The sequence below is a fragment of the Podarcis cretensis genome, assembly GCF_951804945.1.
Source record: "Podarcis cretensis genome assembly, chromosome: 14".
In the NCBI taxonomy this organism is placed as follows: Eukaryota; Metazoa; Chordata; class Lepidosauria; order Squamata; family Lacertidae; genus Podarcis; species Podarcis cretensis.
The window spans coordinates 5,368,692-5,386,008 of NC_137183.1; the positions used below are offsets into that span (position 1 = coordinate 5,368,692).

General features: G+C 43.0%; 1 protein-coding gene across 3 annotated transcripts in view; it reads left to right on the plus strand.

Annotated features, from left to right (window-relative positions):
• Positions 1–17,317, plus strand: part of USP3 (ubiquitin specific peptidase 3) — a 36,460-nt gene that overhangs the window by 14,169 nt on the left and 4,974 nt on the right. For all 3 annotated transcript variants that reach the window (XM_079953349.1, XM_079953347.1, XM_079953348.1), the window contains exons 4-12: positions 3,198–3,281; positions 4,527–4,608; positions 6,151–6,233; positions 6,722–6,835; positions 11,076–11,189; positions 14,962–15,108; positions 16,260–16,366; positions 16,456–16,533; positions 16,684–16,802. In XM_079953349.1, the coding sequence (XP_079809475.1) occupies positions 3,198–3,281; positions 4,527–4,608; positions 6,151–6,233; positions 6,722–6,835; positions 11,076–11,189; positions 14,962–15,108; positions 16,260–16,366; positions 16,456–16,533; positions 16,684–16,802 (928 nt within the window). The remainder of the gene's footprint in view (positions 1–3,197; positions 3,282–4,526; positions 4,609–6,150; positions 6,234–6,721; positions 6,836–11,075; positions 11,190–14,961; positions 15,109–16,259; positions 16,367–16,455; positions 16,534–16,683; positions 16,803–17,317) is intronic.

A 17,317-nucleotide genomic window follows, 5' to 3' on the forward strand; every position in this document is an offset into this window, starting at 1 on the left:
GTCATTTCTTGACTTTTTCAAAGGCTTCCAACACACAGTGCAATTGTGGTTGTTCCCCTTTCCAGCAGAAACAGTGTGCAGAGATGTTGAGCCCTTCCTATATTTAACCACTCTTTCTGCTGTGAAGCTAAGGCTATGTACTTGGTAGTGTTATAATCACAGAAAAGCCAGCAGTGTAAGCAGAAACAAAAGCAGAATTGCAGTTAGCAGGTTAGTCATAGCTGCACTGTACCAAAACTCAATAAATAGCAGGAATATAGATCGTGGATGTAGTATTATTTCTAATCCCATTATCTCACTAAAATGGTTAATGCTTAGCTCTAATGTTGAGAAAATATTGTATTGAGGTATGTAAAGTTTTGTACTTTAAATATGCAGTCCATTAGAATTTTAGCTACAAAACAATAACCTTTTTTTAAAAGCAAAAGCAATCAAGTTTCTTGTGGTACCTTCAAGACTAGCAGATTTATTTTGACATGAGCTTCCGTAGGCTAGAGTTACACCGTCAGATTCTTATCCTGCCTTACAGAAATGAATACTCATGGTAGTGGTGGCCGGGGGTGGATGTCGAATTGGAAGCAAAGATAACTGATTTCCACCTCCACCTCCGTCTACTATACGTGTAACTGAGGGTAACACTGAATGCATCTGATGCAACGGTTTTAATCCATGAAAGTTTATGCAGTAAAAATTTGTTAGTCTTTAAGGTACCATATAGCTGCCTGGCTGTTTTTGCTGCAAGAGATTAACATGGCCTCCACTCTGGCTTTTTTTTATTATTTAAGGAATGGAAAACTGCAGAAGCAGAAGTAAATTTTTGTGGTCATATTAGATTGAATTTTGCAGATAATAAATGTTGTCAATTGATGCTTCATGCATGATTCATGCAGGTGACAGGTAGTGAGATCTCATAAGGGGCATTATAGGGTAAGGATTGATATAAGCTAATACTGCAGGGAAGGAACAAGCAGAAAGTGATATCAGATACTGGAATGTTTCCTTGAATTCGTGTTGAGAACCTTTTCCATTTTAAAAATATACCTATTATATTTTTAAAAATCTGTTTCTGCACCCACAAGTGCTGGATACCTCTCTTTTTATAATGAAAAAGTCTCTTAAATGACTGAAGAACTCTGTTGTAAAGAAATCGGTTGACGTGGCAGCATACTGAGCAGCACATACCATTGTGTTTAGTACTACCAACTCTGGGTGTCGCCTGTAGGGCAGGCCTGCTGCTTGGTGCTGAGAATCAGTACTGATTGTTCACGACTGCATCGCTTGCTTAGGAATGTGACAGCTATAGGGGTTTTTTGCACTCTTGAGCTGCTGAAGTGTAGGAGTAGTTCAGGGGTGGGAAACATTTTCTGGCCAGGAGGGCCATTTCTTTATCTCCCATGATCCTGGTGGGCCAAAGTTGACAGGTGAGTGATGCTTCCCTTTGAAGCCCTGATTGTGAGAGTGCAGCTTCAAACATTTTCTTCTTCAAAAAGGCTGCTGCTTGTCCACTGTGAGAACAGAATGCTGGACTGGTGGGGGCATTGGCCTATTCCAGAAGGCTTTTCTTACATTCTTAAGTTATGTAAATCTGCAACCAAGTGGCTCTATGAAGTCGTTTCCCCTCCTGTAAACATCTCTAGTGATGCGTAAAGGTGGGGAGAGAGACAACTTCAGAAAGTAGTTTGGCAAGCCACTTTAAGACAGTCACTGCTGTCTGAGCAAATAGGAGCAGAAGAGCTGTCTTAAAGCCTTTGGAAAAGCCTCATTGAAGTAGCTCCTGTGGGCTGATACGCAGGATTAAATCCTGCTGGTTTGGCTGCAGGATCTTGTTCCCTGCTGGAAACAGGATCAAACAGCGAGTGTTCGAAACTTCATTGTTCTAGGTGCATTTTGCAACAGGGAATTTAATTAGTGTGAGCAGTTTCTGAGCTCTGGGCACAGTACTGCGCCTAAAATTTCAGATTAAAATTGCAGAGTAGAAGGAAAGGAGGACCTTTTTCTGCCTCCCCACTTCCAGCTACTTTCTGAAGACTGGAGAAGAGACCCTCTTAAGTATATTGGGGGTGGGCGGACAGGGGAAGGAATAGACCATTTGAAAAATGAACATAATATTTTAGTTGCAGTTCGTTCATTTTCAACTTTGTATTCTTGTTATTTAAAAAGTGTGCCTAGACATTCCATTGTTGCGCCCATAACATAGGCTTAAGGTGCTGTTTAGCTCCTAGCTTTCATATCTCAGTTTCTAACACTGCACACAGCCAGTGTAGGATTAAACCCTATCCTCTCTCTCATCCACTGACATTATCAGTGATGTCCTCTGATAGGCAGGGGTGTGTGGTTTGAGGAAAATGTCATTGAGGACCAAATTGGATCCAACCTTGGAGCAGTCACTTTTAGTTAAGAGGAAATACATACTTTGAACTTGTATTGATCTTCTTAATACAGTGGTACCTCTGGATGCGAACGGGATCCGTTCCGGAGCCCTGTTCGCATCCTGAAGCGAATGCAACTCGTGTCTGCGCATGCGCGGGTCACGATTTGCCGCTTCTGTGCATGCGCGTGACATCATTTTGAGCATCTGCGCATGCGTGAGTGGTGAAACCCGGAAGTAACGCGCTCCGTTACTTCCAGGTCACCGCGGAACACAACCCGAAAATGCTCAACCCGAGCTACTTTAACCCAAGGTATGACTGTAACAAACTCTGGTAGTGAGTGTTGATAGTATTGACATGCTTGAGGGAGCTTCCCCCCCCCCAAAGAAACCCCCAAACCTAAGGGGAAACCCCCACAACAATCCCAAAATAGTCTAGTCATATGGCAAACAGGGATGGGGAATGGAAGAGTGCCTTCTTGATCTCCATGCAGCTTATTGTATCATGGAAGTGGGTATAGCTGGTTGATAGGAAGTGTGAATAGGAAAACTGCTTCTGCTATGCGGGTGAGGATACAGCTCCCCCCTCCCCTGAAGGACCCACTTGCTTGCTTCCCTTTTCAATGCAGCCTGCTTAGATCATAAGGGTAAGACCTCTGTACCTCTTCATCTGAAAGGAGGTGGTGAATACAGTTTGCATTTTAGTTCTCTTAGCACCTAACCTTTTGCTGTTTAGTTCAAGAAACCCATATTTGCTCAACATAAGTCTCATGGTGGTATGGCTGTGCTAAAGTCTGTCCATTTGCTGATTAATGTGTTCTTACTGCAGTTATCGCTGTGATGACTTCGTAGTCAATGATACCAAGCTTGGCCTGGTACAGAAAGTCCGAGAGCACCTCCAAAATTTGGAAAAGTAAGCTATATACTTATATGTGTCTTTCTGAAAGTGGATGTTGCTAGTCTAGCATTGTGATGCCATTCCTTTTTAGTAGTTTGTCCTTTGTATGTGAAAGGACAGCATGGGTGCATGCTGAAAATCTAGAGGCACACTAATTGACACGGAACAAAATCCACTGGGAAATTCTCCTGTGTAGGCTTCACTGTAATAAATAGGAGCTGTGCAAGAGCACACTGTGGCTTTGTAGAGTTGCTGTTTATTTCTGTGAGCCTTGCACAGCAGAACTTCCTGGTGTACTGTATCCATACGTGGGTTGGCCTTCCCCTGTGCTGCATTAGTGGTGCCAAACACCTGTCACCACAATGGGCTTAAACTGCAAAAGCCAGCTGGTGGCCTGGAGTCCATTGATGAAAGTCTGTTGAGGTTCCAGATGTTGCATACTTTCAGTTGACTACTTTGGCAAGCTTAAGTTTCATGTTTAGAACAATGCTTGTATGAGCAGAGATGGACTCTTGTGGGGATACTCTACCAAGTAGCCTTTGATCAAGAAAGTGGAGTTCGTTATTTTAGGTCAGAAATTTTAGTTCTAATTAGGGCATGCTCAAGGGTGCCTGCTGTAGCATAACCTTATCAGATTAATTTGGGTATTTTATAATTGCATGCTATTGAACATAGAATAGATTTGAGTGTGTGCTCCGAAATTATTTTAAGATGACTATTTTGTATTATACGGGACGCTGGTGGCGCTGTGGGTAAAACCTCAGTGCCTAGGACTTGCCGATCGCATGGTTGGCGGTTCGAATCCCCGTGGCGGGGTGAGCTCCAGTCTTTCGGTCCCAGCTCCTGCCCACCTAGCAGATCGAAAGCACTCCAAAGTGCAAGTAGATAAATAGGTATCGCCTTATAGCGGGAAGGTAAACAGCGTTTCCGTGTGCTGCGCTGGTGCTGGCTTGCCAGAGCAGCTTCGTCACGCTGGCCACGTGACCCGGAAGTGTCTCCGGACAGCGCTGGCCCCCGGCCTCTTAAGTGAGATGGGCGCACAACCCTAGAGTCGGACACGACTGGCCCGTACGGGCAGGGGTACCTTTACCTATTTTGTATTATAACTTCCATAACCAATGATCAGTCTCACTGTTGTATGTAAAGGAATCATTGCAAATGTGACTATGCAGTTGTCAAGACATTGTGGCCAAGATTATCTTTGGTGTGTTCTCTTTAGATTTCTTAAGATGTCTTAACCAATTTATTCATTTACTACAGTTCAGCTTTTGCGGCAGAACGACAGAGGAAAAGAAAACTTCTGGAAGACTCCTCCCTAAACAGCAAATTGTTAAAAATAAATGTAGGTACAACATAATTTTGGAGCAGATTTCATTAATCAGTGGAGCTCATTTAGTAAATACCTTGGGCTCTTAGCATACCTTTCTAATATACTCTTGCCTGCTGGTTCTTGAGTGACACTCTAGTGTTGGTGGTGCACACACTTTTAATTGTGTATTGAAATAGGCTCATTACCTTATCTAGTTTTAAATACCAAAGCCTCCAAAGAGGTCACTATTCTGACTGCCCAAAATATTTTTAATTTGAAGCAAGACTTATTCTTTAGGGTACCTGATCTTGAGCTACCATTCTGTTCTGAGCATGTGGAGACAAGGATGACAATCTTTTTTCTGTCAAAGGTCATTAACTCACCAGGTGGCCAGTCAATAGAGATACCAGTTGATTTTTTTCTTGTGAATTAATGACCTGCGGGGGACTTTTTAAAAGTCTCTCTCTCTCTCTCTCTCTCTCTCTCTCTCTCTCTCTCCCCCCCCCAACTACAAGATTTCTTAATGCTGCAGGCTAGAGTAGAACTGTGGCAGTCTTCATGTCTTTGCTGCTGCTCATACTTGCCCAAACAGGGCAAATGAAATCCTTCATGCACTGCCTCCTTCTTGCTAGTCACGGAGAAAAGAGGGAACAGTTTTCTTGTCCCAGCTGCTTGCAAAAGCAGTAGAAACACCAAGTGCATGTGATCCTGCTGATAAGGGGAAGGGAATGCAAGAACCATTACAGTATCTTCTCACTGCTGCTGTTGCTGTCGTGGCTTCTTTGCCGGGCCTTGCACTTGCCTGTGCAATTGGGCACTGTGCCTCTGCCTGCTCAGGGAGCCTAGAGCAGGCTGTGGTGTCTGATAAGGCCTGGGGAGCCCTTTGGACTGGAGGCAACTTGGCTGCAAGTTTCCCAGACATGGCCTGGAGGAAAGCTGGGTTCAGCATCTATTCACTCATTCATTCTAAAATTCTGCCCTGCATAATTTCCTAAAGGAACCCAAGCTAGCTAAGAGATCAAATGACATAACAAATAAAATAATTCCACGCTTTTAGCATAAAGCTCCCCCATGTGACCTTGAACAGAATATCCTGTTCTCAACCTAGCCTACGTTACATGCAGAATCGAAAATATTAATAAAGAATAATTACTATTTTGCTTGCACAAGTGGACCTAATAAGAGAAGTCTTATTATTAATTTATTATCTTATATTATTTATTATCTTATTTATTTATTTATTTGGGTCACTGGTGGTCTCAGACCAGCCAGAATTAGGTGTGAAAATTTGGGTGCTTTGTTCCTCTGGTGGGCACACAACTGTTCCACTTGTGCAATTTGTGACAGCCCTTTCACAAGCTGTGTTAAAGCTTTATGGGTTTGGCTCGAATCTATCATTCTGTGTGTTCTGAATTCTGTGTGGCATACTCTCATTGGATGAGGGTATTTTTATGTAATACTTTTAAAACGTGGTGTAGGCATGTATCCCTCTGTTTCAAAGAAAGCAGGTGGATGGAAGATGATGTATAGCCTATTGTAAGATGACTTGTTTGCCTTGATGTCTCTGGTTCACAGGGAAGCACCACAGCCCTGTGTGCTACAGGCCTTCGGAATCTGGGTAACACATGTTTCATGAATGCGATTCTTCAGTCACTCAGGTACTCACTGCTTTGTTTTTAAAAATCCCACTTCTGTAATTGGCTTCTAGGCTAAGTGTTAATTGTGCACCCTGTGATGTATTGAGAGAGTAGGACATTTCACTGAGGCTAAAAGATGTGCATCTGAAGGGTCTCTCTACACCCGTAAGAGCAAGTTTTGCAACTCCATTTATGTGAGTTTGCATTCCCACCAGTGGCATATCTAAAACTGACAAAACCCTGTAATATATTTGCAAATAAAACTCCCTGTGATGTTTGGAAAGAGGATCCGTAAGACCGACCTCTTACTGTGCAGTTTAATTTCAAGTGTGTTAACGTGCAGGTATTTGAGAGGCAATTGTAGAATGTTCAAGTTACACCTGTGTGTGCGCTTTATAGCTGCCCTACAGCTATTCATTGCTGGGTTGCAAAGAAAACAGTTAAATCCTTTGGTTTCTTTTCTGCCCTCTTGGTACATATTTCTGGTTCACATCTCTTTCTTTCAACAGTAACATTCAGCAGTTCTGTTGCTACTTCAAAGAATTGCCGGCTGTGGAGCTTCGGAATGGGAAGACTGCAGGCCGGAGAACTTACCATACTCGAAGCCAAGGGGATAACAGCATGTAAGTCTAAACACAGCATGTATGCCTATATACATATATATACAAACAGCACACATAGTGTTTATCTGTATCCTTCCATAAAATTATAGAGTTGGAAGGGACCCCGGGCCATCTAGCTCAACCACCCAGCTCACAAGAATATGTGCTGGTGATCAAAATGGGGATCAAAACCTGCAGCCTTGGCATTAACAGCCGCACGCCCTAACTACTGAGCTATTTCCACCTGTAGCACAGGAAGTGAGACGCTATACTATGAGGGTATCAGTAATACCCTGTGTATTGGCGTAATAAGTACCATGCTCTAACCACTGAGATATACAGCCTGTAATGCTGGGGTGTGTGGTTGTTCCATCTGCATCTTGCAAAGGATCATAGAATTGTAGAGTTGGAAGGGACCACAAGGGTCATCTGGTCTAATCCCCTGCAATGCAGGAAACTTTTTGCCCAATGTGGGACTTGAACCCACAACCCTGAGATTAAGAGTCTCATACGACGCTGACTGAGCTATCCAGCCACACGTGTTATCACCATCCCAATATACTAATAAATACATGCAAACCCCACTCATGCTGAGAATCAGATGTTACCAACCATACGTGCATCCAGTGCCTTAAGAGCCCCATGAGATGCTGCTTCAAAACATGGCAGACAAAATGTAAACCCTGTAATTCCAAATCTGAGATCTACAGGCAGCCACACAGATGGAGCATTTTGAGAATCGGGCACAAGTGCTTCTACAACTAGGGCAGACCCACTGCTGGCATTACGGAAAGCACTAGTCATAATACGGTGCTGTACTTACCCCCCAACCAAGATCCAGCAGTGTGGCCACATGCACGCAAAATGGCGCCTGCCATGTGCAAGCAGCAAAGCTTAAGAGGGGCAACTTCAGCGATCGGGCCCGTTGCCTGGGCGCTCCTCCGAAAATGTGACCAACTGCGGGCTAAAGCGCTGGCGTGCACTTTCAAGTCTTCCAAGGGTTAAATGACTCCGGTGCTCCACCACACCTGGAAACTTCAGCTGACTCCAGTGCTCGGCTTGGATGAGCTGTGCCTTGCTGCCAGTGCTCCTCTGCACTTGGGGGGCTCCTCTGACTCCAGTGCTTTTACCCAATTGTCCCACGACGCTCCTCTTGCTGTGTCCTCTTAGTCTTCTTCCGATGACGCTCTGGGGACAACTGCACTGCTGGTATCAGTTCTGGCCCCCTTTTCTCCTTTTGGACTGCTCAGATGCAGTCCTCTCCTCCTCCCCTGCCCCCCAAGCCGCTGCAGATAGGGCAAATATGAATTTGGGTTTGGCGGAAACCCAGCAAGTACCGTGGTGACCAAGGGGTGGAGCAGCATGGCTTTGGGAGGATGGTGCGGCTGTGCACCTGGCCCCAAACCTTGCCCACCTCCAGACCCAGTGAGCAGTCTATATCCTCATCAGTTATTTATACTCTTGGTTGTTAATCTTTTCTGGTGTATAGAATACAGTTCATGGTGTTGCTGCCCTGTGAAATTGGCACTGTTAATTCTGCTACCTGCATGTATAGGATGGGGAACCCTTTGTGAGCAAGTGCACGATTTCACTCAAGAGCCAAAAACTTGTATCAGCATCTAATTTGAATTTGGGACACATGACAAGCCATTTATGTGGAGTTTCAAAAAAGAACATAGAGATCTTCTAGATGGTGGACTTCTCAGAGAACATATGGGATTGGGTGGCTAGGTAAATATAGGAAAAAAACAAAAATATAACATGGAGCAAGGGGGAGCAACAGAGGTGCCAACTTGTGAGGGAGATGGGGGGCCAAGGTTGTGTGTGTGGATCGATTCATGATGTTGGAGGAGGTAGGAATGCAGCGGCAGCATGGCATCAGTGGCTGCTGACTCCTCCTCCTGCTGCCACCACTGCCTGGGAGCTGCTTCTTCTCTCCTTCCCCTCTGTGGCAGGAGGAGGAGAAGGAGCTGGCCACTGAAGGCACGCCGTGCTTGGCCTTGATTTTTCAGAACATTGGGGGCACCCCCAAAAATATTGGGGTGTCCAGAAGGATTGGGTCCCCAGGAGTTGGCACCCTTGGAGAGGAAGATGGTTCACTGTGTATTCTTGGCACTGGAAATTCAACCCAAACCAGCAAAAATAGAACCCTTCTCATGCAGATTAATCTAGCCGTGGTGGAAGGATTTAAGGGCAAAATCTAGCCGTGGTGGAAGGATTTAAGGGCACCATGAACTAGAGCAAACCTGTGTTTTCAAATATATTGGAGTTTTTTTCAGTGAAACAGTGACTTGGAGGTGGCACCGCAAGGTGATGAAAATCAGAATGCAGAGAGTGACCAGGGCCTCTGAAGAAGTTTTACTTCATAAAGGGCAGGAAACAGTTTGATCCCACGCTGAAAGTATTTGGCAGTAAAGTGATCCCTCAAATGCTTTAGGGAGTCAAAAACTGGGGTGAGGATGAGAGTGTTATTAAGGGGTTAGAAACGGTGCAAAACCAATTTCTCAAGAGATTATTTTCCCTGCTCAAGGGAACAGCAGTTGCACTCTTATGTACAGAAGCTGGACGGCCAACGTTAAGTGCAAGAGCGGACTGTACCAGATTTAATTACCTGAAAAAACTCCTCCATGCCATGCGAGTGCTTGCCAGCCTTGTACTATGTGGAATTGGAGAACAGCCAATGGTGGAAATCTAACAACCAATGTAACTTGAATTCTTATTATTTCCATGAGCTAGAGGAGATTATATCCACAGTCAAACGTCAATTAAGGGATTGGTGTCATTGGACAGAATCACTACGCAATCTGCAAGTGATCAAATCCTCTAAATGTTCTCCCTGGTTCCCCCTTCCAAAAACATTCCCTTTTAGAGCCAGTCCTCTGCAGAATCTCCGGCCAGCCTCACTAAGAATCACTTTTATCAAGCTGTATTTTCAAGCTATGCCCTTCGCCCGCTTGGATGGACAATACAACAGGATATACTGTACAAAGACAGACTCTGTATGTGGGCAACTGCAGGTGGACAACATCTTGCACTATTTACTATATTGCCCGCTATACACTGGACCTAGGAGGCGATTTCTCACCCAACCACCTGTACAAGAAAGCTGTCTCTCCCTTCTATAGCTTCTTAGTGATGCAAACACTTTAGTGACTCGCAAAGTTCCCCTTTTTGCTCTGGTGGCCAAAAAGAGCAGAAAGAAGACCCTGGACAATATAGCATTGAACTGCAAGGGTGACACAGAGATCTAAACAGAGACTATTATTTGTGGCGAAACATCCCTTTATTTGTGTATTTATTTTTGATTCAGATTTGTTATGGCCAATGGCTAGAACAATAAAGTTATTTGGATTGGATTACAAGAAGAAATTCATGTAATCCACAGCTATCATGAATGGTCTTAGAGGAGTCTAATAATCTCTGTGGGGTTAGGAATGTCTTTTCCCACAGTGCAAGGAAATGTGAGCTGCTGCCCTCACCATTGAGGAGCAGAAAGCTGTGTCTATGGATGTGGTCTCTCTCTTGCCACCTGATTGAAAATTCCCCGTTCTACCCAGTAACCTGAGATGGTCAGGAAAGCCCTACATTCAACTAAACATGATACAGCCTGGTTTGTTAGCTAACTTTCTCTCCAGAAGAGATTCGAGCTCTGAAAAGCCTCAATCAAATCACATTCGTAGTCTCATTTTTCCATCTGTGAATTGAGAATAACACTACTTTGTTTGTAGGACATCCTGGACTTAGAAGGTCATGACTTAAAATTTGGCTGGCATGCATGTTTTTAGTATGGGAAGGTGAAAATTTATAAAAGTTTTATGAACCATATTCGTAGGAAGAATCTGTATAGAGTTTGGGAGAAATATAAAAATCTGCTGGAAAGGAAAACACTTTTATGGCCATCTCCTATCGAGGCTATTAAAATTAAGAGAATTAATATGGATAGACAGTGCACACTTTACAGGGGGGGGTGACCTAAACAGAAATCAATAGAAAATGTAAGGAGCCATGTTACAGATTGATTACAATACCATCAGGTATTTTTTAACCAATTTAAAACATTTTTATTAAAGATTTCTTGATTTACAAAAGTATGTGCAATGTCTCTTTTTTCAAGTTACATTTTCTACAGATCAGTTTCATTTGCTGAGACGTTAGTGTTACATTAGGAAGAAAAGGGGGAAAGGTGGAGGGGGCCATGGTGAGTGGGGGTGGGGTTGAGTGGCAATGCTTCTATTAAAAACTTTTCAATTTTCTTCCACAGTTCATTGGTAGAAGAGTTTCGGAAGACTCTGTGTGCTTTGTGGCAAGGCAGTCAAACAGCGTTCAGCCCTGAATCATTGTTTTATGTTGTTTGGAAAATCATGCCAAACTTTAGGTAAGTCCTATAAGATAAGGAGGGATGCTGTTAGCAACTCAGTGACTCTTTCCAGAACGATGGCATTTTGTTGTCCCTGAATGCAGTGTTACCTTGCTCTTGAGAGCTTCTAGCTCTGTAGGAATGATGCCCACTGTGTGCCAGCAGGCTCTTATTCTTCCAGTATACAGAGGAAGCAGTGTTAGTGATTTTTGAGTGTTTTTGTTGTATTTGAGGTCTAGCAGAGCTAAGTCATGCCAAGTTCTTAGTCTGTGCAACATGGCTTAAGTACCTGACAGAACCCAAACCTTTGCTTTTGGCAAGGACTGTGCTTAAAAATGTACAGCTCTAGCAGGTTCAAGCAAACATACTGGGCAAAACTTCCTTGATTCTCTCAATATTGAATTCGTTTCTGTCATTGTAGTTATAAATAAGTGCTGCAAAGAGAATAAATCTATGTGCAATAGGCATTTTGCACCCAGGCTGTCAAAAAGAACAGTTCACACAAGTAAATCCAAGTGTCATTCCTCTCCAAGGTCTCCCTGTCCTGGCCCCTGAACCTCTTTCAAAGGAGCACTGAACCCTATTAGGATTAATTGTGCAGAAGGTAAGTTGCTCCATATTTTCAGGTAGTAAAGATGTTCTGTTGATGTATTAATGCCTCTAGCAGTGCTGAAAAAATGCTCTGAATGCACACCCAGAGCCTGTGAAGTGAGAAACCCAGGCCATTCGTTTCCTTCTGCCAGTAACTGTGTGTCTATCCCTGGCTAATGAGAATCAAGGAAGTTTAGCACCAGTAGTTTCAGGCAATGGGCAAAAGTCATAATCGTGCTTCCTACAATACTTTTGGCCAGTTATCCTCCTCAACAGTTGTTTGAAGTCAAAGTAAGAGCTCTGCTCCCTAAGTTGGCTCCAGCAGATTTTCAGCACTGTGGGTTTGTTTGCTTTTAACAGAAAGGGATGTTAATGACAATAAATATATTAATGACACTCGAATGCATTTCATCAGATGGAGGAAATGTTATCCTTGGTTGGCATTGCAGGTATATGTATACCCATGGGAATCAGAGAGTGAAAAAGTAGACAGTGAGATCAGAGGGAAAAGAATTTGAAAAAATACACACATGGACAATTACATAAAGTTTAAATGTGTGAAAAATAACCAATATTCATAAAGCATTTTGGCATTGCTAAGCTAATATAATATGGGGGACACACCTTGCCATAGTCTGTCTTTTTTGCATCTTGTTTCCCTCTGGTCTCTTGTTCTTTGCACTCATTGCCAACTGAGACTATTACTTCACGCATCTGAGGAGCTGGACTCTCACGTCTGTTACATCTTTAAGGCGCCATGAGACTTCATTTTTGCTCTGATAGACTAACATAGCTCCCCCTTTCTAAAAGAGTGTTGCTGTTGCTCCAGCTCTATGCTGATTCAAGCCTGTGACTGCACTGAAGAGTCTTGTTTCTGAAGCAATCTCAGATAAGGGCTCTGCTTGTAGTGATGGAACTACAATTCTGTCTCTTCCTCCCGCCCCCAACAGTATTCTTAACATGTGCAAGTCATCATTTGATGCTCTATGCTTGAACCCGCCTTGAGTTAGGCTGAGAGAAAGGCTGTTTGTTTCTTGGAGACTTTACAAATATTTCCCTGTTGAGAAAATATGAACAATATGGACCAAACCTTTTCAGGTGGCTTGTTTTGGCATACTCTGTTCTGCTGACACTCATTTGAGAAACTGTATGCTTGGAAGGCTTTTCGTGAGCAGTTTTAAGTTTGTTTCCCATTTTTCAAACTGTGGGTGGATCCAGCTCGGGCCCAGGTTTCACGGTCCTCTAGCCTCGCTTCCCAGTCTGAAAAAAAGAACTCGGAGGAAAACAATGAAATCCTTAGTGAGATTGTCTTGATTAGGAATGTTAACGATTCCAGATAATTTTGTGTACTTAATAGCACATATAATACCTTCTTTGCCAAGAAATATAATTGTATAAAATCCTGTAGTGGACTGTAAAGACTGACATTGCTTAGAAGCTTTGGTTTTGTACAAATTTCAGGCGAATCTGGTGTGCCATTTCTTTGTTTAACCAATTTATAGACTGTCTAATATATATATTTAAAAGCTTCTAAGTAGATTTACAAAGTAGAAGTTATAAAATCAAAAGACTACAGCAGAAAGTAAAACAAAATACATGCCGTCAATAAAAATCCAGTCAAAACCCTGCAATAAAATGCTGAGCAATGCAGTCTAAAAACATAATTATATATTTGCTCTGATTAGAAAGCTAAATGTTAATTTTTTTGTTTTCTCTATTGATTTCTTACTTGTATCCCTGGGTAAATTTAAAAATGGATTCATATTGTGCACCAGGAAATGACCCATCTAGACAATGAGAGGCTTCTCTACACATTTTTATCAACACATTTATTTCCTTTTCCATTGCTTCTCCCACCTAGGTTTCAGTGTCTTTTTCTCCTTCCCCTAAGTCAGTCCTCATTTTGCTGTTTTGTTTTGTTTTGTTTTGTTTTGTTTTTTGGTACTTCTGCCAGCCTTGGGGATACTCCAAAATGTACTGATACGTCCCTGTTTTGTGTCTGGTGGTGCTGTTCTGACTGCATAAGTGCATTAATTTTCCCATTAAATGCTAGGAATGGGACACACAATAAGTAGCAAGCATTCTCTGGAATTGGGTGGGTGCACTGGATACTGTGCTGAAAGCATAACCCCAGTTTTGCTGCATGATTACAGCAGCAGCCATAAAATGGCATCCAGTTGCAGTTAGAGCACACAAGAGGCAAGAGAGCAGTAAGGATATTGCTATTATAGGCAGGTAGATGCCACAGCAAATGTCCACATACAGGGGATGTACACTATTCAGTTGATTGTTTTTTGTTTTGTTTTCCTATATCTCAGTTGGGCAACCCACAGGCCCCATAGCACACCCACTGACCCACTCTCCCTATTTCTTCCTGTCAGTCCATTTTTGGCTCATGCTGGTTATGGGTGCTACAGAGCTGGCTGCCATGTTTTCTTACATTAATGTGCATGGGCACAGGGGTGTAGGAAGGGGGGGCGGGAGGCGGTCTGCCCCGGGTGCCATCTCTGAGGGAGGTGACAAAAAGGCACCCTGCATGGGCACACTTGTCAGCCTGGGCACTTTCATGAGGAAACATTGCTGCTGGTCCTGGAAAAGCAGGCAGGAGATCCATGAATAGGTGGATTCCTAAAGTGGCAGCTGTTGCGATGGGGTGCTGGTGGTAGCCGGAACTCATTCCCCAACTTCCGTGTGTGCTTGGTTTACTTTTGAAATAAAATATGTTCCCATGTTAGTTCATATTGCAGATCATTTGCAATGCCTGCAGTGTGTTCATTTTAGAGTTCTTTTCACAGGGTTTTTAAAATATATAAATGTCCCATCCTCTGTCTTGAAAATAAACCATTTAGATAAAGTAAATTGCACTACAAGTACAAAACTCCCACCGCCTTCACAACCTTACCACATTGGCATATTTCAAAATGTGTTTCGCATTGCTGGATTTTCTTTCAGCTCCAAATGAGTTTTGCATTTGAGCTATTGTAGGGAAGCTTGTTGGCCTTTCGTTTGGTTGCAAAACTACAGGGCCATATATCTGTCTGTCGCAGTGGCAAGAATGATCACTCTGAGCCTTTTTTATTATAAAGTGATGCATCCAATGTAGTTGAAATTTCCTGGTTTGTAAGCCATGCCATGTAATGTGAATTATGTACCAATGTAAGTAAGCAGTCTGTATATTCATTGATCTGTTTGTGTTAAGGGGCTACCAGCAGCAAGATGCCCATGAATTCATGCGTTACCTTTTGGACCATCTGCACTTGGAACTCCAAGGAGGCTTCAATGGTGTTTCCCGCTCAGTCATCTTGCAAGAGAATTCGGGTCTTTCTGGTGGCAGTAGATGCTGCATGTAAGAAGAGAGGTTTTTAATCTGGTTTCCTCAAACCATAATATCAGAATTGTAGGGCAGAAAATGCAAATTATGTAGTTTCTAGACAACAAAGATTGGGAGTGGCCTTTGGCAGAAGTTTGTCAGAAAAATGCTCACACAGGTTGGGAGTCAGCATGTTAGCAGCTGGCTTTGGCTTGCAGCCTCTGATCATGCTGAAGCCAGACTCCTGGGAGCTGACATGTTATCCTCAATGGATAATTATTTCCCACCACAGCTGATGCACTTTATTGGTGGGGCAAGCAGAAATTCCTGGAGAGTAGCCCGGCATCCCAACTCCCCCCCCCCCCATAACTATGTGGCATTTTTCTGCGTCATGTCCAGTTCCCTCACATTGCCCTTTGTATTCCAGGAGGTGAGGTGACACATGGGGAGTATGTCCCTTGGAAACATGGACCTCTTGTGCCAAGTAGATGAAGTGGGAGAGTGGCCAGTTAAATGGAAGCATCCTCATCTGCTGAAGTGGTGCTTCCATGCCTCAGCAATGTGTCTGCCTTTGAGGGATAGTTGAAGGGAAGTATAAAGGTTGAGCTTTAGGGTTCAGCCTTTTGAAAGTATAGGACATGGGTGCAGTAGCCCTCTCTAGCCCTCTCCTGATCTAGAGGTAGAACAGAGCCATCATCAATAACTAGTTGCCATTGGTAGCCTTATGTCCTTCCACAAATTTCTTTAATCATCCTTTAAATTCATCCAAGTTGGTAGCCATCACCACATCTTGCTGGAGTTAATTCCATAGCGTAACTATGCACTCTGTGTGTGCATAGTCCTGAATCTTCCAGCATTCAACTTCATCGGGTGTTCCTGGGTTCTGCTGTTATGAGAGAGGGAGAAAAATGTTTTTGTACAGTATACTCCTTCTCAACCACAACTGGTGCTTCTTCATTTATTTATCTGGGGATACTTTTTGCCACTTGGACAGAGCATAACATTTATGTTGTATTTGGGGCAATATTAGTAGCTCCATTTCTGAATGTAAGCACCTCTCCATATCTGTTCTAAGAAACTTAGATGACCTAAAGGATGTTTTCAGCATGGCTAGAGGCTCTTGGTGCTAGTTGAATGTGACCAGCTGTGCAGTGCTGACCCTTTTCTCCTTGTAATGTTATCTTCAGAAATGGCACGTCTACTGTTGTCACAGCCATCTTTGGAGGCATTCTGCAGAATGAAGTCAACTGCTTGATATGTGGGACTGAATCCAGAAAGTTTGATCCATTCCTAGGTAAGTCAAGCATCTTGAAAAGTTTTATGAGCAGATGTTATGTTTTTGACATTAGAAACTAATTTTGAAATTGCCTGTGTCTTCTTTAGACCTTTCACTAGATATTCCAAGTCACTTCCGAAATAAACGTAAGAACCAAGAAAATGGACCAATGTGTACATTACCAGGTAGGTGGTGGTGTTTTTTTAAACCCTTGCCATCTGCATACATCAATTGCCTTTTTTGCCTCTTTCATCAGTATTTTTATTTAGATCATTAGAGGGATGAGTCAAAAAGCAGAGGAAATGACTTTAATCATGTCAATTCAATTGTTCTAGATTGTCTTCGCAGTTTTACAGACCTGGAAGAACTTGATGAAACAGAGCTCTATATGTGCCACAAATGTAAAAAGAAGCAGAAGTCCACCAAGAAATTTTGGATCCAGAAACTACCAAAGGTGAGATCTAGGAGTTGAAATTTGTAAAAGATTATGGATCTCAGCCTTCTGCAAACTGGTGCCTCCCATATAATTTGGACTACAGCTCCCTGTTTGCCTCAGCCAGCACAGCTGGGTTTAGAGATGAGCAGAAACGACTTACCTGATAATAAGCAACACTCAAGATAGAACAGACTCAGACAAGAGGATTTATTTAAAAATTAGGATTCAAGGGACTGGAGTTTTAAAGGCAGGGTCTTAGTGAGAGAGTGATTTTGATTGGCATAAGGAGATATTCATATCACAAGCAAACCCCCCCCCCAAATAAAGCCAGCCACCACTCTTCCAGTGTTACTGCTGCTAAGAGAATGAACTAGCAGAGGGAAATGGAAAACAGTGGCACGGGTCTGTCATATTACTTTATCATCCTTCCTATATGATTGAAGACATTCCTTCTAAAGTCATTCTTTGGTTGGAAGTTAGAGCTGCCAGTCACAAAATGCACGTCTCTTTCATGCCTGGCCTTTTCTATTATG